At 50.4% G+C, this 20,138-nt stretch overlaps 2 protein-coding genes across 3 annotated transcripts; both read left to right on the forward strand.

Moving 5' to 3' along the window:
* The first annotated feature begins 7,283 nt into the window (after positions 1–7,283).
* LOC144094319 (uncharacterized) lies at positions 7,284–18,328 on the forward strand. 2 transcript variants are annotated; one of them, XM_077628253.1, is made up of 2 exons: positions 7,284–14,024; positions 14,088–18,328. In XM_077628253.1, the coding sequence occupies exon 1, from the start codon at positions 7,420–7,422 to the stop codon at positions 8,614–8,616; it is 1,197 nt and encodes a 398-aa protein (XP_077484379.1). In that variant the 5' UTR covers positions 7,284–7,419; the 3' UTR covers positions 8,617–14,024; positions 14,088–18,328. The 2 variants fall into 2 exon arrangements, with proteins under 2 accessions (XP_077484379.1, XP_077484380.1); XM_077628254.1 differs by having other exon boundaries at positions 7,284–12,780; positions 15,502–18,325.
* LOC144095666 (histone H3-like) lies at positions 8,726–9,210 on the forward strand. Its single transcript, XM_077629335.1, has 2 exons — positions 8,726–8,752; positions 8,815–9,210. Exons 1-2 carry the CDS (start codon positions 8,726–8,728, stop codon positions 9,208–9,210), a joined length of 423 nt encoding a protein of 140 aa, XP_077485461.1.
* Positions 18,329–20,138: the final 1,810 nt, after the last annotated feature.

Consider the following 20,138-nt stretch of genomic DNA (forward strand, 5'->3'; position numbering starts at 1 on the left):
GGTGTATGTCTCGCCGAGTCTTTCGAGCAGCCTTCAGTCAGCATGGGTCTTTCCAACCGCCCTAAGCGACCACAGATTGCTGATCACCCGTCTGTGTGCCCCAGATATTGCACCGCGCGCCAAGGGATGCTGGAGACTGAATGTCAGGCTCCTCGATGACGAGAGCGTAGCCCAAGATGTCGCGCGTGTGATAAAACAGCACGTCACCCCATCCATGACAGCGCGATCTTGGGATGAGATGAAACAACGCGTCAAGGAAATTTTTAAAGAATGGGGGGAAAAGCTTGCGCGGAAAGAGCGAGAGGAGATTAGAATAGTGACCGATAGCATTATCGCGCTGTCCGCCCCCCTCTCTCAGGGACCGAGCATAGCCCCATCCCTGACAGCGCTGCGCGGGGAATTACATCACCTGCTCAACCGCCGCTGGGACCGGCTTCGCGCAACTGCGCGCGCCGAACGATGGGAGTGCGAAGCGTGGTGTGCTAGGCATTTGTTGCGCCGCCGACTCGCCACGAAGAGCGACACGCTCATCGCGATAGAGGACCCTGTCACAGGCGTTTTAACAACCAGCGCAGACGGGGTGCTTAACTACGCGCGGAACTTTTACGAGGATTTGTACACAGCCGCGCCTTGTGCTCCGGATGAGTTCCCTCTGAAAGGTCCGCGCGACGAGCCCGAAGTAGACGCGACTTGGGTATCCGAGGACGAGCTTTACGCGGCGCTCCAGTTAATGAAACCGAACCGTAGCCCGGGTACTGACGGACTCCCGCCGGCCTTCTACAAGAAGTTTTGGCCTCTCCTGAAGCGCCCTTTGACCAACCTCTTTAACACGCTGTTGGAGCAAGGCGCGCTTACCGAGAGCATGAACGAAGGGCTGATCACCTTGCTGTGCAAGGATAGCAGCAAGTCTACCGATTTGAGAGCATGGCGGCCTATAACATTGTTGAATAGCGATTATAAGCTGCTAGCCAAGTGTCTCTCCTTGCGGCTAACGCCAGCTCTCTCTACTATCGTCGGGCCACAGCAAGCTTGCTGTGTCCCAGGACGTTCGGTAGAGCTGCACGGACTGGCGTTAAAAGACTTGTTGACGTGGTTAAGGTCGCGTGATCTGGGAGGGCTATTGCTTTCCCTCGATCAGGAGAAAGCGTTCGACCGCCTTGACCATAGCTACTTAATTAAGCAGCTAGAACACGCACGCATAGGAGAAAGCTTCATAAATATGGTTCGAATTCTCTATGCAGCACCACGCGCGGCAGTGATTGTCCAGGGACGCATCTCTGGATGGTTCCCTGTAGCGCGGGGTGTTAGACAAGGCTGCCCGCTCTCACCGCTTCTGTATGTCATCGCCATTGAACCTCTTCTACAGCGTCTAGCAGCCGACACGCGCGTTAAACGTACTGTCCTGCCGGTGGGCCCCCCTGCTGTACCTGTGTTCGGATACGCGGACGACATCACCATCGTCGTACCGGACGTAGCATCAGCAGCGCGCGCACTAGAAATAACCGAGCAGTATTGCGAGGCAAGCGGGGCGCGGCTTAACAAGCACAAAAGTGCTGTCATGCCGCTACGCGATGTTAGACCGCCAGAAATAGCTGAGGTACCTTCGGTTAGCGAGACGCGTATGTTGGGCTTTTACTTTAACAGGGAGGGGCCTTCGGCGCGTAACTGGAACATGTAGCGAAAAAGTAGAAACGAAAACAGCTGACCTCGGACGACTGCGGTGCCCCATCACAGCACAAGCTACCATCATTAGGACCCTGTTGATCGCCATCATTAGCTTCAGCGCAGTATCCTAGAAATTCCTGCAAGCATGAAAAAGAGAGTAGAAAAGTCAATTTACAGATTCCTTTGGCAAGGCGCACCAGACAAGATCAGGCGCGTGGTAGTCAAGCAGCCTAGACTAAAAGGAGGACTTGGAATTCCCGGACCTAGATGCCCTAGCCAGAGCGCTGCATGTGCAGTGGACGCTCCGCGCGGTTGAGTGTGATATGCCGCTGACGCGAACACTTAACATCGTTCTTTTTGTCAACTCGGTTAAGTGCCTTCACGCAGCAACCGCTGCCGCACACCGCTCCCCGCGCGGGGACGCCGCTCGCATTTTACAGCGCCGCGGCCGCGGACATGAACCTCATCAGAGCAACTTTCACCGAGCCCCCACGCGAGATTGCCCTCAAGACTATGTTGAGCCTCCTGACCCCTGCGCTCCTGCCACATCTTCATCGGGAGTTAATGACAGCCGAAAACCTTACCGACGTGGAAGTACCTGACAGCGCACTTCTTGGACGCGCGCCGCGCTTCATTCATGTGGCGATTCGTGCGGGGAATCCTGCCAATCAAACGCCGCACCTTTGTTTCGCGAAGCTCCGGACTTGTCGATACGTGCCCTTTCTGTGGAACTGCGGAGACATCAACGCATATCTTTCAGGATTGTGTAATACCGGCAGCGCTTCTCGAGCGTCCTCCGCGATCTGTTCGGCCTCCCGGGCATCCCGTTTCAAACCATCCGGTACTTTAACCCGATGCCCAGCGAGGCACGAAACCAGTTCGCGCTGGCGCTCGCGGAGATTAGTTATCAAGTTTGGGTGGCCCGATGCCACGCGGCCTACAGCGGACGCATTCCTGACCTGATGGAGGTGAAGAACAAGATAAGGAAGGAGCTGTGGTTCCACCTCCAGCGCGAAAGAAGACACTTGGGACGAAAGAAGTTTTGCGAGGAATGGCGACCGATGATCATCTTTGAAGAATGCGGAGAGAAGATAAGCATCAAGTATTAGGAGACCAGCTCGCAATGGGAGTCGATCCGCCGATGAGATATGAGTGCAGCGCAAGTGTACTGTCTCGCCCTCGCGATGGCATCGCCCCCTCACTTGCTAGAGCCCCTTGGCAGGGAAACCGCCTGCAGCCCCCAAAACAAAACCGCCCTCATCCATGTGGTGTGGGGGGCCTTGCCTGGGGCTGCGCCCTGAATGATGATGGTTGGTTGAGATCTGTATTCTCACTGGGAGGCGGCACTTATAGCGTCGCCCTCCCCTCCCATCTGACAAGGCAAGGGTGGCAAGGGACTCGGCAAGGGAGGCGCGAAGCGCCATCGCAAGGTATTGCGAGACAACATCCAGGGCATCACCCAAGCCCGCCATCCGTCGTCTGGCGCGCCGAGGCGGGTGTCAAGCGCATCTCGGGCCTGATCTACGAGGAGACCCGCGGCGTGTTGAAAGTGTTCCTCGAGAATGTGATCCGGGACGCCCGTCACGTACACGGAGCACGCTAAGCGCAAGACTGTCACCGCCATGGATGTGGTCTACGCGCTGAAGCGTCAGGGCCGCACTCTGTACGGCTTCGGAGGCTAGTCCGTCCACCGTGTGCCGTCTGGACTTCGGCGTCGTGCAAGCACCCTTCTCGCGAAAAAACAGCCCTCTTTAGGGCTACCCAACTGCTGCATGGGCAGCCGCTGGTCATGCGAACCAGAGCTCCGGTTCTCGTGTGTCCCTCTCTCCCCTTTGTTTTGCTACCGTTTTCTGCATCCGTTTTTCCTTTCCTTGCGGCCTGCCACAGCGAGCGGATCACGACCGAACGGCAACCAGGAGTGGTCTCAGGTAAGCAGTTCCGTTCTTGACTCTGTGCAGTAGCGCGTGCAGTCAGTACTGTGAGTGTCGTCCGAGGGAGCATGCTCGCTGTTTGCCTAGTCAGTCACTGTCAAACGCAGTGGACGGAGTAAAACAAAGTGTGTGCTCGAATTTGCAAAGTCTTTCTGCATTGACCGTCTGGGATTCAAGTGAGGCGGTGTTCGAGAGGTGACCGTTCCAGAAGAGCACAGTTTTTTTTTTTTTTCGCTTTAAATGCGGGGCCTCATGGAATTCGGGGTCAGGTATGCTCGACTTTGTGCCGTAGTGCGTGCAACAACAAGTAGGGTATGCGAAATGCAGAGCTTCGCAGTTGCGCATCACTCGTGTCCGCCTGCGAAATGATCACAGCTCGTTTGAATGTCGCGGAAAGAGCGACTGATAATGTTGGCTACCGCTTAAAAAAAAAAGGGGGGGGGGGGGGGGGGGGGGAATGCAAACAGAACGATTCGCCGAAGTCTGGTTAAGAGCGGAGATGCGAAGGTCCCTCTTTATTTTTTGGCCCATCGTGTTCTGCGTTGAAATTTTTTTGTGAAATGAAGGGCATTATAAAGTAGCCAATTACAGTTCCTACTCCCAACGTGACAGCGGCGGCGAGTTTTTTTGTTTTTTTCTTCTCCCGCACCAAGTTTACCCAACTCATCGGCGCAGAGCTGCGTTCCGAATCGAAATATTCAAGGCGGTGTAATGATTGCACTGCATTGCGTTTGGTCCAAAACCGTTACAGTTTTTCTCTATCGTAAATGTGGGGCGCTTTCTTGCCTGCAGGACATGTGGCCAGGTAATGCTATCACATTATTGAGCCCAAGTGTGCCCATAAGGCTGTGCTAGTCAGCTTTACATGTCTGTGGCAGAAACACTGTTGGCGAATTTCAGCAGCCGTGCGCGCGTCAAAGAAAAAAAATTGGACGACTTGCAGCCATTCCTTGTATGCAGGGCGCCTCTCATAATCTGAAACCTGGAGGTAAACACACCTGGCCGAGAGACGTGCGAAATGGAGCATCGTGTTTCGTTTCCTGAATAGGCCTTTGTTCGTCAAATTGGGCTTCCAGAGTGTAACTCCAGATAAAAAACACAGGAATGAACGGGACGGACAAATTGCAAACCATTGCAGCACGCGACCAGCCCCTGCCTCAAGTGAAAAGGGGGAAAAGAAGCACACAGCTTGGTTGTCTGCATTCCAAGTGACTCAATGATTGGTTCTGTAGCGTGTTCCGCTGACCTGGAACAACATTGTAATGCTGGGGGGACTTAACTTTTTGTACACGACGGTGCGGACGTTCTCGTCACAGTCGACTTTAAGGAACCTGCAGGGTGGGATGAGCCGCCGAATGCCTCTTTAGTCTTGAGTCATTTTTTTTTTCTCCCCAGTTATGAGTACAATTAGATGATTTACCATCCCACTGGTGCACCGCTACAGACAGTTGTCCAAATTCATAGGAAGCGTTATTGCCTCCGACTGCCCAGTCGCTGTCCAATTTGTGTTTGCGACGATCACTTGCAGTGAATTATTATTATGAGACCACATTGTTGGAGCAGGTTCAATTCGTGAGTTTTTGACAGGCAGTACAGACACCGAAACGTACCTGTGAATAATAGCGTGCAAAAGCACTTCTCCCATGGAAACTGGAATATGCAGGATCTGTGTGGGAGCCTCATTGCAAAGAAAGGATGTAATGGAATAATACAAACGAGAGGACCCACCTTCCCTACTAACGCCTGAGAATGGAGTGCGCACACAAGAGCACAGGTGTAAAGTCAGTCGTCTCCAGTAAAGAGGAAAATTGGACTTGAACCTTTCCCTTAGGCCAATATTTTGTGCCACAGAACCCGACATGAATAGCTTTCTTTCTCTGCTTGCTGTAAAGGAGTCGTCTGAAAAGTTTCTAACGACTATGCAAAAAATCTAACTCTCTCAGGGTGAAAAAGCGCCGCGGGAAAAATCCACGTATTCATCATTTACCCGAGTCGGTTTTTGCTTCGCGCGGCAGCAGCAGTCGACTGCGCGACGCGGACTCTGCTGTCTCGGAGGCGGGTATACTTGCGCAGGCGACACGAAGGGGGCGCCGCAGCCCCGCGCTGCGCCGACTGTGTTGCGTTGGCAGGGAGGGAGGAGCAGCTCAGCTCCGGGCCTCAAGTATTCCGTTGCGTGGCAAGCGTTGGGCGCTTTAATGGGGGCTCGCACCCAGGCCGGTAGACGTCCTGCGCGAATTTTTGTTATTATTTTTGGTTTGCAAGCTAGAAGCGTCGGAACTGTGCCCGCAAATTTCGTTGCGGTGCGGCCGTAGCAGAGCGCTATTCTACGCGGGCCCCTACAGATATGCACATCCTGGCCTATGCTATGCAAGGAAAACGACAGGGCAGTGGATATAAAGCACTTTTCTTTCTATTTTTTTCAATTGGCCGCAGTCAGTTGATCTAACCCAGGCATGCACTTCCGTTTGTTTCTAAGGTGACCGCAGGAAGTACACCTCAATTACGGAGAGATGCGATGCATTCTTTACGCGCGCTGCTCTTGCTCACTAACCTTGCCTGCCTAGTACTCGAAGCATATTGTCCCGCAGATGCAGGAGAGCTTTTAGGCATTTATGCGCGGCTTCCGTGCACTGCACTGTGCCCAGTTCTTTCTGTGCAGTAAATATTAAATTGGTTCATCTCTTGCGGTGGTTTGCGAGCTTGGCGCCCGGGGAGTTTTTTTTTTTTTTCGCAATCCCGTTGCTCTTTGTCTCCAAGACAAGAAAGCCTCTAACTGATAGCGTTGTGCGCATACCTATCCAGCGAAGCGCATGAACTTCGCAGGCGGCTGTGAGAAGTAGTGGGTCTTCGTTTTGCTCCGCACTTTTGTCTTCTCCGCTGGCGTTGAACCTTCTATGATTGCTTTCCAGTAATGCGGCCTAACTCGGCCAACAATCGCCGCTTTTTTTTTTACACGCGCGACAGTCTGTTCTACACCAGTAACGGCACGTGCTTTTCAGGCATGCGGCGGCGACACACATCCAAGCTAAGCTTGGGAAAGCAGCCACAGTGCCTGGGCAGGGAGAAAAAGTGCCTTTTATAAAATTGCACGCCACCACTTTAATCTTTACACTCGCCTCTCACATTCATTCGCTCATGCCGACCGCAGTGCACTTAACAATTTTGGTTGCTGCCTCCTTCCTTTGCCTATTGAAATGAGCCAACAAACAGCGAAAATAATTACTTTCTCCTCCTCAACTAAAGTTCAGTTCTATACTCAGAATGTCTCCCGGAGCATTCATTGCTTGCTGTCGCGCTAGTAGCTTCGCCTTTCTTTTCGAAAGACTCATTGCCCGGTATGTCCAAGAAGACACGCTCGTTGCAGTGCGCTAACGCCACACGGAACGACCCGCAACCGCGTCGACACCCTGGTGTGGTGGCAAAGTCGACGCTGCCGCGTACGCCCGGCTCCTGCCAGAGGGCTGCTTTTGCTGTGCGGGCAAACCTAAAGGATAGGCGCACCGTAATCTTGCGCTAGACCACGGTTCCACACCCACTTGTCTCACCTTTGCCAGGCGCGAAACCAACGCGCGCTCGAAAAGTAGTATTTCCAGCATTCTGGCGGCCGCCGCAGAACGGAGGGAAGCTATCGGTCCGTCAGCGGGGACCAATCGGGTCGGAGAGAGGGCGCGAGGGAGCAGCGCCGCCGCGCGGCGCGGAACACAGTCTCTCGCCGCCCGTCTCCGAAGGCAGTCCGTCCGTTACCAGCGTCCGCGTCCGGCACCATGGCTCGCACGAAGCACGCCTAGGCCTGTCGTGGAGGTGGTGAGTGAGAGGTGCAGGCATGCCACCGCCTGCACAGCGACTTCGGCCGCACACGTTTTTCGGCCGCGTGCCGCAAGGCGTGTGCAATGTCGACATTTGTAAAGTGTTAGTAACTAGATTTTCGAAGAATGAGCTGAGCGGCGTGCAGGACTTTGGGGGTGGCCGATTCGAGGTCACTTTCAAGTCCAAGCCTGCCGTTCAACGATTTCTGTCGGACCCTGTAATCGAGGTGCGAGGCACCGCGGTGCGCTTTGCGTACCGCGGGACGCTGAGCACCGTCGTTCGAGTGTTTGGTTTTCCAGTTGACATTGACGTCGCCGAGCTGCGCGGAGCCCTGGAGCAGTATGGACCCGTGGAGAGCATCGCCCTCGAATACGTGCCTGGTTTTGATGGTGTGCCGAGTGGAACCAGGCGCGTGCGGATGGAAATGAAGTCCGCGCTGCCCAATTTCCTGCAGGTGGCCGAGTTCACGGTGCAGTGCGAGTACGAGGGTGTCGCACGTGTCTGCCGGCGCTGTGGTTCTCGCGACCACGTGCGGGCGGCGTGCGACGTGCCTTTGTGCGCGCGCTGCGGCGTGTTCGGCCACGCCACGTGCGAGCTGCCTTGTCCCCAGTGCGGCGGCGACCACGCTGTCGCGAAATGCGCGACGCGCACCTTCGCGTCTGTTGCGAAGCGCGCGATGGTTGCCGCTGCAGCTGCCGCTGCATCGCAGGTTCCTGTCGCGCCAGAAAAGACTTCGGACCCTGTTCCCGCCACCGAGGATGCTGTCTCCAGCGGCCCAGCAGCTGCAGAGAACAGCCAGGATGATATCGAGGAGCCGACCGGCCTGCCTGAGCCAGCCGGCCTGCCGGGGCAGCACGGGGACGAGGAGAACGAGCCAAGGACTCCGCCGGGCGAGGAGGAGGGCTTCACCGTCGTGGCGCGGAGGAAGCGACGACGAGGACGGGGAACCAGTCTGGCCGGCGGGACCGCCGCGCCATCTGAGGGCAGCTCCGCGCACTGTGGTGCGCCCGCGAAACTCAAACGGCGCGCCCCGCAGCGCGTCTCTTCTCCTCTCACAGGGGACGATTCCGGGCAGTCCGAGGGCGAGGCGAGCCGTTGGTGCGAGTCCTGCAGTGCCATCACCAACTGCGACTGCAGCATCCTGAGCGACAACACGTACAGCTCGGACTCGGATGAAGACGGGGATAGCGGGGCAACCGCCCCGCGACCGTAACCGCCTTCGTGGCGCGTTGCGGCCCTTGTCCGGGTAGGACCTTCGCCCCAAAACAAAAAACTCTCCCCCCCATTTATGGAGGGGGAGGGGGCCTTGCCGGGGGTGTCGGATGAATGATGATGAGTTGATGGGTTATGTGTGACCCTGGGACGAGGCACTGTACTGTGCCAACTCCCCTTCTCATCTGACAACGGCAAGCAAACCGCGCGCAAGAGCACCGGTGGCAAGGCCCCCCGCAAGCAGCTGGCCACAAAGGCTGCTCGTAAGAGTGCGCCAGCTACCGGAGGCGTGAAGAAGCCTCACAGATATAGGCCTGGCACCGTGGCACTTCGTGAAATTCGCCGATACCAAAAATCGACCGAACTTCTCATCCGCAAGCTGCCCTTCCAGCGCCTGGTGAGAGAAATCGCTCAGGACTTCAAGACCGACCTGCGCTTCCAGAGCTCGGCCGTCATGGCACTTCAGGAGGCCAGCGAGGCATACCTGGTCGGTCTCTTCGAGGACACCAACCTGTGCGCGATCCACGCCAAGCGCGTCACCATCATGCCGAAGGATATCCAGCTGGCGAGGCGCATCCGCGGCGAGCGCGCCTAGAGCGCAGTGGCGCCCGGCACTTGGCGCCGCCGCCGCAGCAACGCATCACAACGGTCCTTCTCAGGACCACCCAAATGTTTGCTTTGGCCACGGGCGCACGAAACCGAGCTCCGAACCCGGCCGGTCCCTCTCTCTCGAACACTGCGTGCACGACTGTTTCGCAGCTGCTGCGTTCCAGCGGTGCAGGGGGACTCGCGCTTCGTGGTCTCAGGTAAGCAGTTCCGTTCTTGACTCTGTGCAGTAGCGCGTGCAGTCTGTACTGTGAGTCGTCCGAGGGAGCATTCTCGCTGTTTGCCTAGTCAGTCGCTGTCAAACGCAGTGGACGGAGTAAAACAGTGCGGCGGACGTAGGTGTAGGAAATCAGTCCGCAGAGACGCCAGGCTTCCCACTGGCCACCGGGCGAGCGCGCGCTCGCAGAATATGAAGATGGTGACTTCTGTTGTACGCTCGAGAAAGAACGGGGAACGCCGCGTGCGAGCACAGACAGGAACGGGCTGCTGCTTGATACTTCGTCTTCCTGTGGCTACGTGGGGGGAATGTGCTCGATTTCTGCCACCCATATCGCGGGGGCACAGCTTGGAGCGGGGATGGGGAAAGGGGATGTGGCGAGGGTGATGTCCGCTTGCAACGCGCGGTGGTGGTCCGTGGTGTCCAGGAAAGCAGGTGCCCGCATCAGCAGCAGCCACAAGTGGGGAGGGTGAACGGCACGCACTGGGAGTGGCGCGTGCACGTCGGGGGCTTGCCGGGACTGTGGTCTGCAATGCTCCGCGCAGAAATCGGAATTCGTGCATCTGCGCCCCTCGCGCACATGCTCGACACAAATCAATCTCTCCCTGCAAAGCGGCCCCATTAACGAATCCAAGGAAATCAGAGTCCTCGGACTCTTCATACACAACCAGCGACGTTGCGACACAACACTCGCCAAGCTCCGGCAGGTGGGGGACCAGGTGGGCCGCATGGTCCGCCGGGTTTCCAACAAGCGCGGTGGGTTACGATGCAAAGACGCCTTACGGCTGGCGAACGCATTCGTGACCAGTCGAAACTTGTATTCGGCTCCCTACCTCCACCTGCGGAAACAGGAAGAGGATGCTGTCGAGGTCATCCTCCGCAAAATCATGAAACGCGCGCTGGACCTCCCGGTCTCTACCTCTACCAGCCATCTCATGGGACTGGGGATGGTGAACACTCAGGGAGCTTCGGGAGGCCCAGCTCACCAACCAATACACTCGTCTCACAAAGACAGGGTCGGGTCGCCGCCTTCTAGCCCGACTTCACATCCAGCACACCCAATTCACAGAGGTGAGATGCCACCTTCCCGTACACTGCAGACGCGCCCTCCACGTGCGGCCTCTCACCACCATGTCCAAAGAGGACCATAATGGCAGGCGCCAGGCGCGGGCGGAAGCCTTGGACCGCCATTTTGGGAATAAACCAGGAGTCTTCTACGTGGACGCCTCCGGCCCGGACCCCAAGGGATTGTACACGACCGCGGTCGTCCACAAGGGCAAAACAGTAGACGCCGTTACTTTCAAGGCCCAGTCAGCAAATCACGCAGAAGAGGTCGCCATCGCCCTGGCAGCCTCCGACTCCTCCTCCAAATACATAATCACCGACTCGCGAGGGGCTTGTCGAAACGTCGAGCAAGGGTGGGCTACTCCCCTGGCTTATCGCATCTATCAAAATTGTAGCCGAGACTCCGATCCTGCGCACCGATCTATTATTTGGGCTCCAGGTCACTAAGGCCTCCACGGAAACGAAGCAGCCGACGCCGCCGCCCGCGCGCTCTCTCTCCGGGCGTTTCCGTCGGGACCCGACGATGACCAGGACTCCGATTTCAATCCGGTTTACACTTTTAAGGAAATATGCGATTACTACAAATCCACCAACCAAACTCTTCCCACTCCTTGCAAAGGGCTGGGGAAGGCCAACGAGCGGGTACTCCTGCGCCTGGTCACTAACACGATGCTGTGCCCGGCAACTCTAAAGCATTTCAATCCTCAGTTCGACGGGCGGTGCTCTCACTGTGGGGAGGTGTCGGACACCTACCACATCGTGTGGGCCTGCCAGCAGAACCCCCTATCCGAAACCCCACCCGAGAGGACTGGGAGGCGAGCCTGTCCGGCTGCTGCACCCTCCAAAAAAAGAGTTAGAAAAAAAAGAGTTAGAAAAAAAAGAGTTAGAAAAAAAAGAGTTAGAAAAAAAAGAGTTAGAAAAAAAAGAGTTAGAAAAAAAAGAGTTAGAAAAAAAAGAGTTAGAAAAAAAAGAGTTAGAAAAAAAAGAGTTAGAAAAAAAAGAGTTAGAAAAAAAAGAGTTAGAAAAAAAAGAGTTAGAAAAAAAAGAGTTAGAAAAAAAAGAGTTAGAAAAAAAAGAGTTAGAAAAAAAAGAGTTAGAAAAAAAAGAGTTAGAAAAAAAAGAGTTAGAAAAAAAAGAGTTAGAAAAAAAAGAGTTAGAAAAAAAAGAGTTAGAAAAAAAAGAGTTAGAAAAAAAAAGAGTTAGAAAAAAAAAGAGTTAGAAAAAAAAGAGTTAGAAAAAAAAGAGTTAGAAAAAAAAGAGTTAGAAAAAAAAGAGTTAGAAAAAAAAGAGTTAGAAAAAAAAGAGTTAGAAAAAAAAAAAGAGTTAAAAGAGTTATTTAAGGAAAGTAGTTAATAGGCAGCGCAGCACAAAAGAGAGGAAGCGCTAGCTCTTCCTCTGTTTTGTATTATCATGGCGTGCAGTAATTATGCATCCTTACTGCACCTCATGATAACGCATTTGCGCTCGGCGAGTATTCCCAGTCTCTCACCGAGCACAGCGACAGATACCCAACCCATCATATATCCCCCATCAAATAACCCCGAACACCCACCCCGGAATTGAGTACCAGACAGTGCTGCTGTGCGCCATATGAAAACGATCCTCACACGTTATTACTGCGAGATGCAAAGTGTTCGTGAGGCTTTCGAGAAAATGGGATGGAGGAAAAGAAGTCCATTGGAATGTTTACTATAATGGAGTGGTGCTCCAAAGACCTGTTATTTGTCTCTATACTTTTGCGGGGTCAGTAAAGCGTGCTTGGGATTTTTCTATTTCTAAAATGCGCTAAATATGTTCGGTTCTAACATAGCTTTCATGTGACGTCACGCCAGCCACTTCCGCCGGATATCAGCCATTGCTGGGTACTGAAGGCAGCTGGACTAGACTGGCTGGGCTCGCGGCGCCTGCGCGTTCGTTCGCTGCTCTGTTCCACACAAGACGATGGCAAACGCCGACCGGCATGAGTTTTGCCGCTCCTATTTCGACGAGCTTGTGGGGCCTACGCGGGCTCGGTACGAATCCAAGGTGGAAATGTGCGGCGGCGTGGACCCCTACACACTACGCTTTGGGACGGACTCCGCTCCCTATGCCGACTTGCTGCCAAGCACGACGCACGTCGATATCATCAATTACCTGGTGTTATGAACTAGCTACGCCTCTCTTCAGGAGGTGAAGGCATACAAGTCTCTTGAGGCCCATAATTACTTCACCAGTGGACGGGTGAAAAATATGACTGCCATGCCAGTGCCATTGAAGCGTGTCGTCGTTCTGAGCGAGGTGAGCTTCCTTAACGTCGAATCATGTATGCGCGGAAGCGCGCGTTTGTGTCCATGTATTTGAAATATCGATTTGTACTCTAATATTTGTGGCTAACGCGCCGCCAGCAGCACGCATTACACTGTGCGGTAGCTTTCTTTCGAATGGCAGATACAAGTTCGTGCATGTAGGGTACGTGCGAGTGCAAAATGATTGCAATTGAAAGAAAATGACCTAGTTGTTCGCTGCTCGCTCATTGTGCCCACGTCACAGGTCTGTCCACTTCTTTTAGGTACAGGTAGGGTGGCTAGAATCTAGTGCAGGCCCTTCCTCTACGCGAGCGTTCCGTGAGGAAGCCGCCGTCGTTCTCGTGCTGCAAGAAAATTGAGCTGAATTGTTCTGCATGTTGCTATGTTTCGGACTTTGGCTAAGGCGTGCGACGTGACTATGCGCTGGCTGCACGCATTGTCGGCGGACTGACGACAGCGTGCGCCGCTCTTATGGGCTAGGCGCATATGCGTCGTCATGTGGCGGACATACCTCGCAAGCCGACCAGCTATCAAGGTGGGAGGGGATTGACGCGTCAAGCCATGCAAGCGCCTCAGTGAATTGAGCAGCGATGCCGCAACAAGCAAAATGCCTGTTCGATTGCCTGTAATCTTCTTCAAATTGCAGGCGGCCGTGAATAAAAATTGCTAAACGTTGACACAGGTATAGCCCTACAAAAGGAGCGCTTTGTAGACCTTTCAAATTAAACCGTTTTTTATAACCTCAAAAGCTATTATTATAATAGCACTTGCTGCTGGGCTAGTTGGTTTTGGTTCATAATTAAATAGTTTTTAGGCGCAAAAAAGAGACAAGACACACGGGTAGGTGACAGGACGAAAACAAACCCTGATGTTGGGAGTGCTTTTTCAGTGGATGTTGTAGATTTGTTCTATTCAGTTCCTCATGGCCCCTTGTTCTCCCCTGTTACGGAGTGTATTGAGGACAATGACCCGATTTCTTTTCAGAACTCAGCCGGTATTTCCATAGATGACTTTTTAAATTATTACAGTTTTACCTGGAATCTACTTTTATAACTTTTGACCAGCAGTTTTTTCTGCAGAAATCAGGCATATGCATTGGGTCCTGTGTGGCACCGGTGCTATGTCACATCTTTTTATCTCATATTGACCAAGCTCTGCAGCAAGCTTTACCCAATGACAAGGTTTTTAAAGTATTTAGGTATGTTGATGATTTTATGATTGTTTTAACTAAAGAAGGTCTTTACAACCTTAAGAAAACGGTGGACAGTGTTTCATCTGCCTTTAGATAGCATGGAAAAGGTCTGGAGTTCACACACGAACTACCTGCTCATGATTCATTACAGTTTTTAGACTTGAAAATTGAGTTCTGTGGTGATCGGGTCTGTTGGTCTTACTTTCCGCGTGCAAAGAAGCAGCTGCTACCTTTTGATTCCTGCTCCCATACTGATAACGAGAACAGCAAGAAACGAGGCTGCGGAACAAACCACAGGAGACCGTTCGTAAAATGTGCTGAAGGGGTGGTCTACGAAATCCCCCTGTCTTGCGGGCACTCCTACATAGGCCAGACTGGCAGGTGCCTGAATGAGTGAATGAGGGAACATGAGAGAAACGTAGAGCAGAAAAAGGAAGGCACACATCTAACTAAGCACATTAGTAAGTGCCCGTCCCGCAATTGTGAGCCTTGCTTCACTGATGTGCGCATTCTGGGCAAAAGCTAGAATACTAATGCTAGGGAGTTGATAGAAGCGTTTTTTATCAAAAAGAAAGGCAACCTGTGCGTAAGTGACACATTGATAGTATTGTATGACTGTGAAAAAAAATTCCTGGAGCGCACCTTATCAAGCCGTACTTGAGCTTTAGGTGACCCATCTGCACATGTGACGACAAGCTATTTAAGTACGTTTCACGCATGCAATACAATCAGTTGGAAGTTGGCACTTCGTCCTGTCGCCTACCCTTGTGTCTTCTCTTTTTTGCGCCTAAAAACTATTTAATTATTAATAAAAGCTAGTGTGAGCAAGAGTCGTACATATTTAAACTTCGCCTCTTTAAACATTTCCTTGCAGTTGTGTGAAATTCCAGCAATACGAATCATTGTGAGGAAGTGCCAGGCATTGTGGGTGCAAGCATATATGCATGGAAATTATGATGTTATGCCGGTGAGATGCCTGCTGTTCAGCACTGAAGACGTGTGGAAAGAGCTTCATCGCAGGGGATGTGTCCACTGTCCAGATATGGGGCTGTTCTTGTCTGTGCCCATCCAGCGTATATTGCAAAGTGTATGTATCTGTGTGTGTGTGCATGCATGTATGTATGTATGTATTGTTTCCTAAAATTCGTTTTGAAAACTAAACATTTTGACAGATTTGCCTGTCTGGTTGGGTTTCAAGACTTATAATAAACTGTACATCTCCAACCAGAAATTTTAACTTGACCCGTTTCGAAGCTGACTCGGCTCCTTCATCAGGGGTGACTGCGGGCAGTAGCTAGCGTCTTTTAAGTATGAAGGGGAGTAGTAGTAGTAGTAGTAGTAGTAGTAGTAGTAGTAGTAGTAGTAGTAGTAGTACAAAACATTTATTCCAAAAAGGTAGGATAGAGAGGCAAAAATACAGATTTTGGGTGGAGTCCTTATTTCAGGACACCTTATTTCAGTGGGAAAGGCAGCGGCAATGGCACGAACATGCTTCTAACCAGGCAATTTTTCACTCTGCAGTTGCTGCTCTCCGCCATTGGCGACAACAACAACGGCACGTTTCCGGTGACAAGGACACACCCTCCTCAAGATAGTGGCCATGGAATTCACCGTCTGGTAGATCTTCATTACAACCGGCAAGAATCCTGGTTTGATTGCGCATATTGTTCATCGACGGGGACATCACACGACATTCTTCAAGATGTTCAGCATAAAAGGCCCCATCCGTACCGTTTCTACTTCAGTGGGAAAAGCAGCGGCAGTGGCAACGGCACGAACATGCTTCTAATCAGGCAATTTTTCACTCTGCAGGTAAGACTTGCGTTCCCTTGCTATAGAAGTGACGACCGTTTTTTTGCTGCTGCTGCCTTTCCCACAAAGGATATGCGATGTAGTTATGTCAGTGAAGGCGTTCTTCGCCAAAAACTGTTGTTGCTGTTGGGCGACCCTGAACAAAACCCGTCCTGAAATGGCTATTATCCTTCAAAGTTTGCAGGAGGGTCACGCAACAATTCTTAATAGGCTAAGTGACATAATGGAAAGACAAAGCAATCTTGAAAGCATAGTGAGTGATTTCAGGGTAAGGTTAGATTCACTAGAATCAAGGATAGCCGTGCTTGAAAGCAAAGAACGCGAGACTGTTAGTAGAAATAGGAGTACGCAAATATGTTCGGAAAAAGTTGATATGACAGCCAAAAAAATAGATCACTTAGAAAATAGCAGCAGAAGGATGGACCTAATTTTCTATGGCTTCGAAGACAAAAAACCACGCGAAAGCTGGCAAACTTCTGAAGACTTTGTTAGCAATCTTTGCCAGGACATGTTAAAAGTAAACATACGGGAAATTCAGCGGGCCCATAGGATAGGCAAACACACCCTTGAGCGTAAACGACCAATAATAGCAAACTTTGCATCATACAGAACCATCTTACTGATCTTAAGCAACGGCAATAAACTAGAAGGCTCTGATTATGTTATCTCACGGGACTACTCTCGACGTGTCAGAGAAATTCGTCAGAAGCTCTGGGCTGTTGGTAAGCCAAGAAAACTTAGCGGTAAGGACAAGGTGTTCCTAGTATATGACAAACTAATTATAAATGGAGAGGCTTTTCGGTGAGATGAGGATACCCAGTCTGTAGATAAACTAAATAAGGAATGACCAGTTTTAAGTAATAGGAAGTGCCAAAATTCTGAACGCTGTTCTCTTAATAAACTGCCAAAGCATTAAAAACAAAATCTGAGTTTTATTGTTTAGTACAAATGCTCAACCCAGATATAGTTTTTGCTAGTAGGTGTAGTTTATCATCCACCCAGTGCCCGACCACAAGTTATCTCATCACTAGATGACACACTGGCTTCACTTCCTGATAATCGCATTGTGTTAGCAGGTGACTTTAACTTTCAAAACTTAAACTGGGATGTGAGCATGCGCTCAGATGGAACCTGTTCAGCATTTTTTGACATGGTTTGCAAATATGGGTTTCATCAATACGTTGTGAAAGGCACACGCAGAAATAACATCCTCGACCTGTTATTTTGCAATGACCCGAGTGTTGTTCATGATGTTTGTGTGTCACCTGGTATTAGTGATCATAAGATTGTAACTGCAATGCTTACTCTGCCACAAATAATTCCTGCCAGCCATGAAACTCGCAAAATGTATGACTACCCCAGAGCAAATTTTAACGAAATCACCTTAGGCATAGAAGCGATGTTCCAGGCTTTTTTGCAACATTCGTCTAAAATCATTAGTGAACCCACCTACTAACTGGGTGATTCGATTTTAAGAAAGGTGAATGAAGTTAAGTATTTAGGTGTTCTTTTGACGGCAGATCTGTCATTTTCTAATCATATTACCACGACTGTCCAAAAAACTGGGAAAATGCTTAGCCTACTTACACGAACCCTTAGGACTGCCCCTCAGATTCTAAAAATTACAGCATACAAGTCACTGGTAAGGCCGCAATTAGAATATGCGTCCACATTATGGGATCCCCACCAGCGGTACCTGATTGCTAAAATAGAAGCCATACAAAACCGCGCTGCCAGATTCATATCAAGGCAGTACTCCGGACACTTAAGCGTTACAGAAATAAAGAAACAAGTCGGACTAGAACCGCTACACATAAGACGCCAAAAGCACGGCCTGAAACTACTACATTCAATATACACTGACTCGACAGGCATTGACAAGCTTACATACCTCAAACCCCCCATTATGTTTCAAACAGAAGAGACCAGTTTCAAAATACGCGAAATTACCTGCTAAACAAACTACATGAAGTATTCCTTTTTTCCACCTAGTATTTCTGAATGGAATAACTTGCCGGTTGACGTCGTGGGTGCTCCCCGAGGTGTATTTTTAAATCTAATCAGTGATTTGTAATTGCACTGTTCTTTTAAGCCATTGACTGTACGCTTTGTCCTAAAGCACATGCATGCATGCATGCATGCATGCATGCATGCATGTTTTTTTTTGTCTTTTTTGTTCTACTGATCTTGATGCATTGCTCCTTGTCATCTGTCCCTTTTGGGATTATTATATTCATGTACTCGTCACTTTATGCTGTACCCACTCCCCTGCTAAAATGCTTCGGTGCTGCAGGGTGTACTTTAAATAAAATAAATAAATGTCCACTGCAGTTGCTCTTGTTTGGGATATCAGCTGTAGGGAGTCTACCCTGCTCAGCTCTGACTTGGCGACGTAGCGAAAGCTGGTATGGAGGGGAGGAGGGGGTCAAAAGAAGGACAGCTGTGATGTGAAAGGGGGGGGACAGCTGTCGTTCCTTTGACCACCTCCTCCCCTACTGCCCTCAGTCACCCCTGATGAAGAAGCTGAGTCGGTTTCGAAACGTTGGGTTAAAGTTAACATTTCTGGTTGGAGATGTACAGTTTATTATAAAAATTTGTTTTTTTCACACACCTAAAATTTATTTTTCACACACCGCAACTGATCTCAACCAAAAGGTTGAGAACAGTTTGCAGCAATGTCTGCTTTCAACAAGAGCGTTGATAGCATGTATATACATTCCCCTATTCCAAATAACATATTTCTGTCTCTTATCAATAGGTCATCATTAGATATTGCCACTTACATGCTCAGTATGAAGTAGTGCTCACATTCAGGGAGTCTCGGCTGGCCTCGCAACCCTTACCATTAATAACGAGCAATCTGAGACTCCCGACCCCGCGTAATAGAATGTAGGCAGTGTATGAGTCCGAAGCAAGGAACCAATTTTCTTTTCTCGTTAGTAGTGGTCAGAACATTTCTTCTGCCATTTCTAAAATTTCGCGGTGATTTTCAGAAAGGATCATATACAGTTTTCCTTAAGGCCAAGATAACAAAATGCAAACTTGACAGCACAACACCTCTTCTCGCCCCTTCGATGCAGCCAGGCTTTAAAAACACCAATATGAGGTAATGGGCTGCAGGGCACAATTTTAAGGTGATATTACAGCTTGAGGACACTACAGGATATTGCAACTTGAGGATGTTATCTTTTTGCACTAGTACCCATCTCGCATGGCACTCCTCATAGACAATTATAGCAGAACGATAACCCTGTCATCCTTCTGCTCTAATGCCGCTGTCACATGGCACTCCAGCAAAGGCATCTTATTTCCATTGGCCAAAATATGAATGGTGTTATATACTGTTGCTATGAATGTGCCTCAAGGGTTAAACAACAATTATTTCATTCATTAATCAATGGAAACATTACACATGAAACTTAATCCGACACCCTTCGCTGACAGCTTCTGTTGCAAGCAAGCGTAGATTTTATTCTGCCATCTACAGCCTCTCACTGTAGTTGCAGTATTTTTACTGTCTCTACATCTGACTGCAAAATAAGTCCCGTCTAATGCACACTGCTTCAGAATCTGTTCACTTATACCCTGTGCACAAAAAAGCTAGCATTGCTAAATTGATTAAGGTGAATGTTCACCGTAAAACCTCTGCTCGGTGATATGTTGGTGAGTTGTGCTTTTTTTTTGCCATTTCACTTGCTATGTGATCATACTGTCCAAGTTCAGTGATTGCACTTGCTCTAATGCATTTACACGAAATTAGGACCTTGTTGTAATCTGTTTCACTCAGCCTTTTGGAATATCATTTGATATCATAGTTAAAGCTTCCAAGAAACTGTATATCAGACATTGGTGCATGCTGCACTCACAGCTGTTTAGATTATCAGTTTTCCGAAATATATGGCTTATGTGCCACATACTCAGAACTAACAAAGACAAAAAGGAAAGGAAAGCAAACCATATAAAGACAGGCAATACATGAAGCCTTTTTTCATGCACCCAGCAGGAGTGGACTTAGTGAAAAATGGCATAGTAGTAAGATGCATTCAACTTGCCTTGCAAAATGGAAACATGACATCGCCGTGGTACTTGCGCCACGCTTTACTGTCTTGCTTGGCTGCGCATCTTGAAGTGACTAAATGCATCAAGTTTTGTCCTGAAAGCCACTGCATTATAGCATTATAGTTCTGATTATGGCATTACTGTTTTTACTTATGTCTACTAGCGTGCCTGCCGTGCCATCCTTTATGGTAGATTTATATTGTGCATCTTTCCATGGCTCAGCACCATCCCTTATCTTCGCTTTTTTTTTGTGGCAGGCCTAAGGACCTCTGCCACCTTTCCTTTCT

This window comes from Amblyomma americanum, chromosome 6 (assembly GCF_052857255.1).
Source record: "Amblyomma americanum isolate KBUSLIRL-KWMA chromosome 6, ASM5285725v1, whole genome shotgun sequence".
Lineage (NCBI taxonomy): Eukaryota > Metazoa > Arthropoda > Arachnida > Ixodida > Ixodidae > Amblyomma > Amblyomma americanum.

Bases quoted from the DNA above. Each gene is read 5' to 3' on its own strand.
- LOC144094319 (XM_077628253.1), top strand. From the start codon at position 7,420: ATGCCACCGCCTGCACAGCGACTTCGGCCGCACACGTTTTTCGGCCGC.
- LOC144095666 (XM_077629335.1), top strand. From the start codon at position 8,726: ATGAATGATGATGAGTTGATGGGTTAT. The intron at 8,753-8,814 runs GTGTGACCCTGG...GACAACGGCAAG, and splicing joins ATGATGAGTTGATGGGTTAT to CAAACCGCGCGCAAGAGCAC.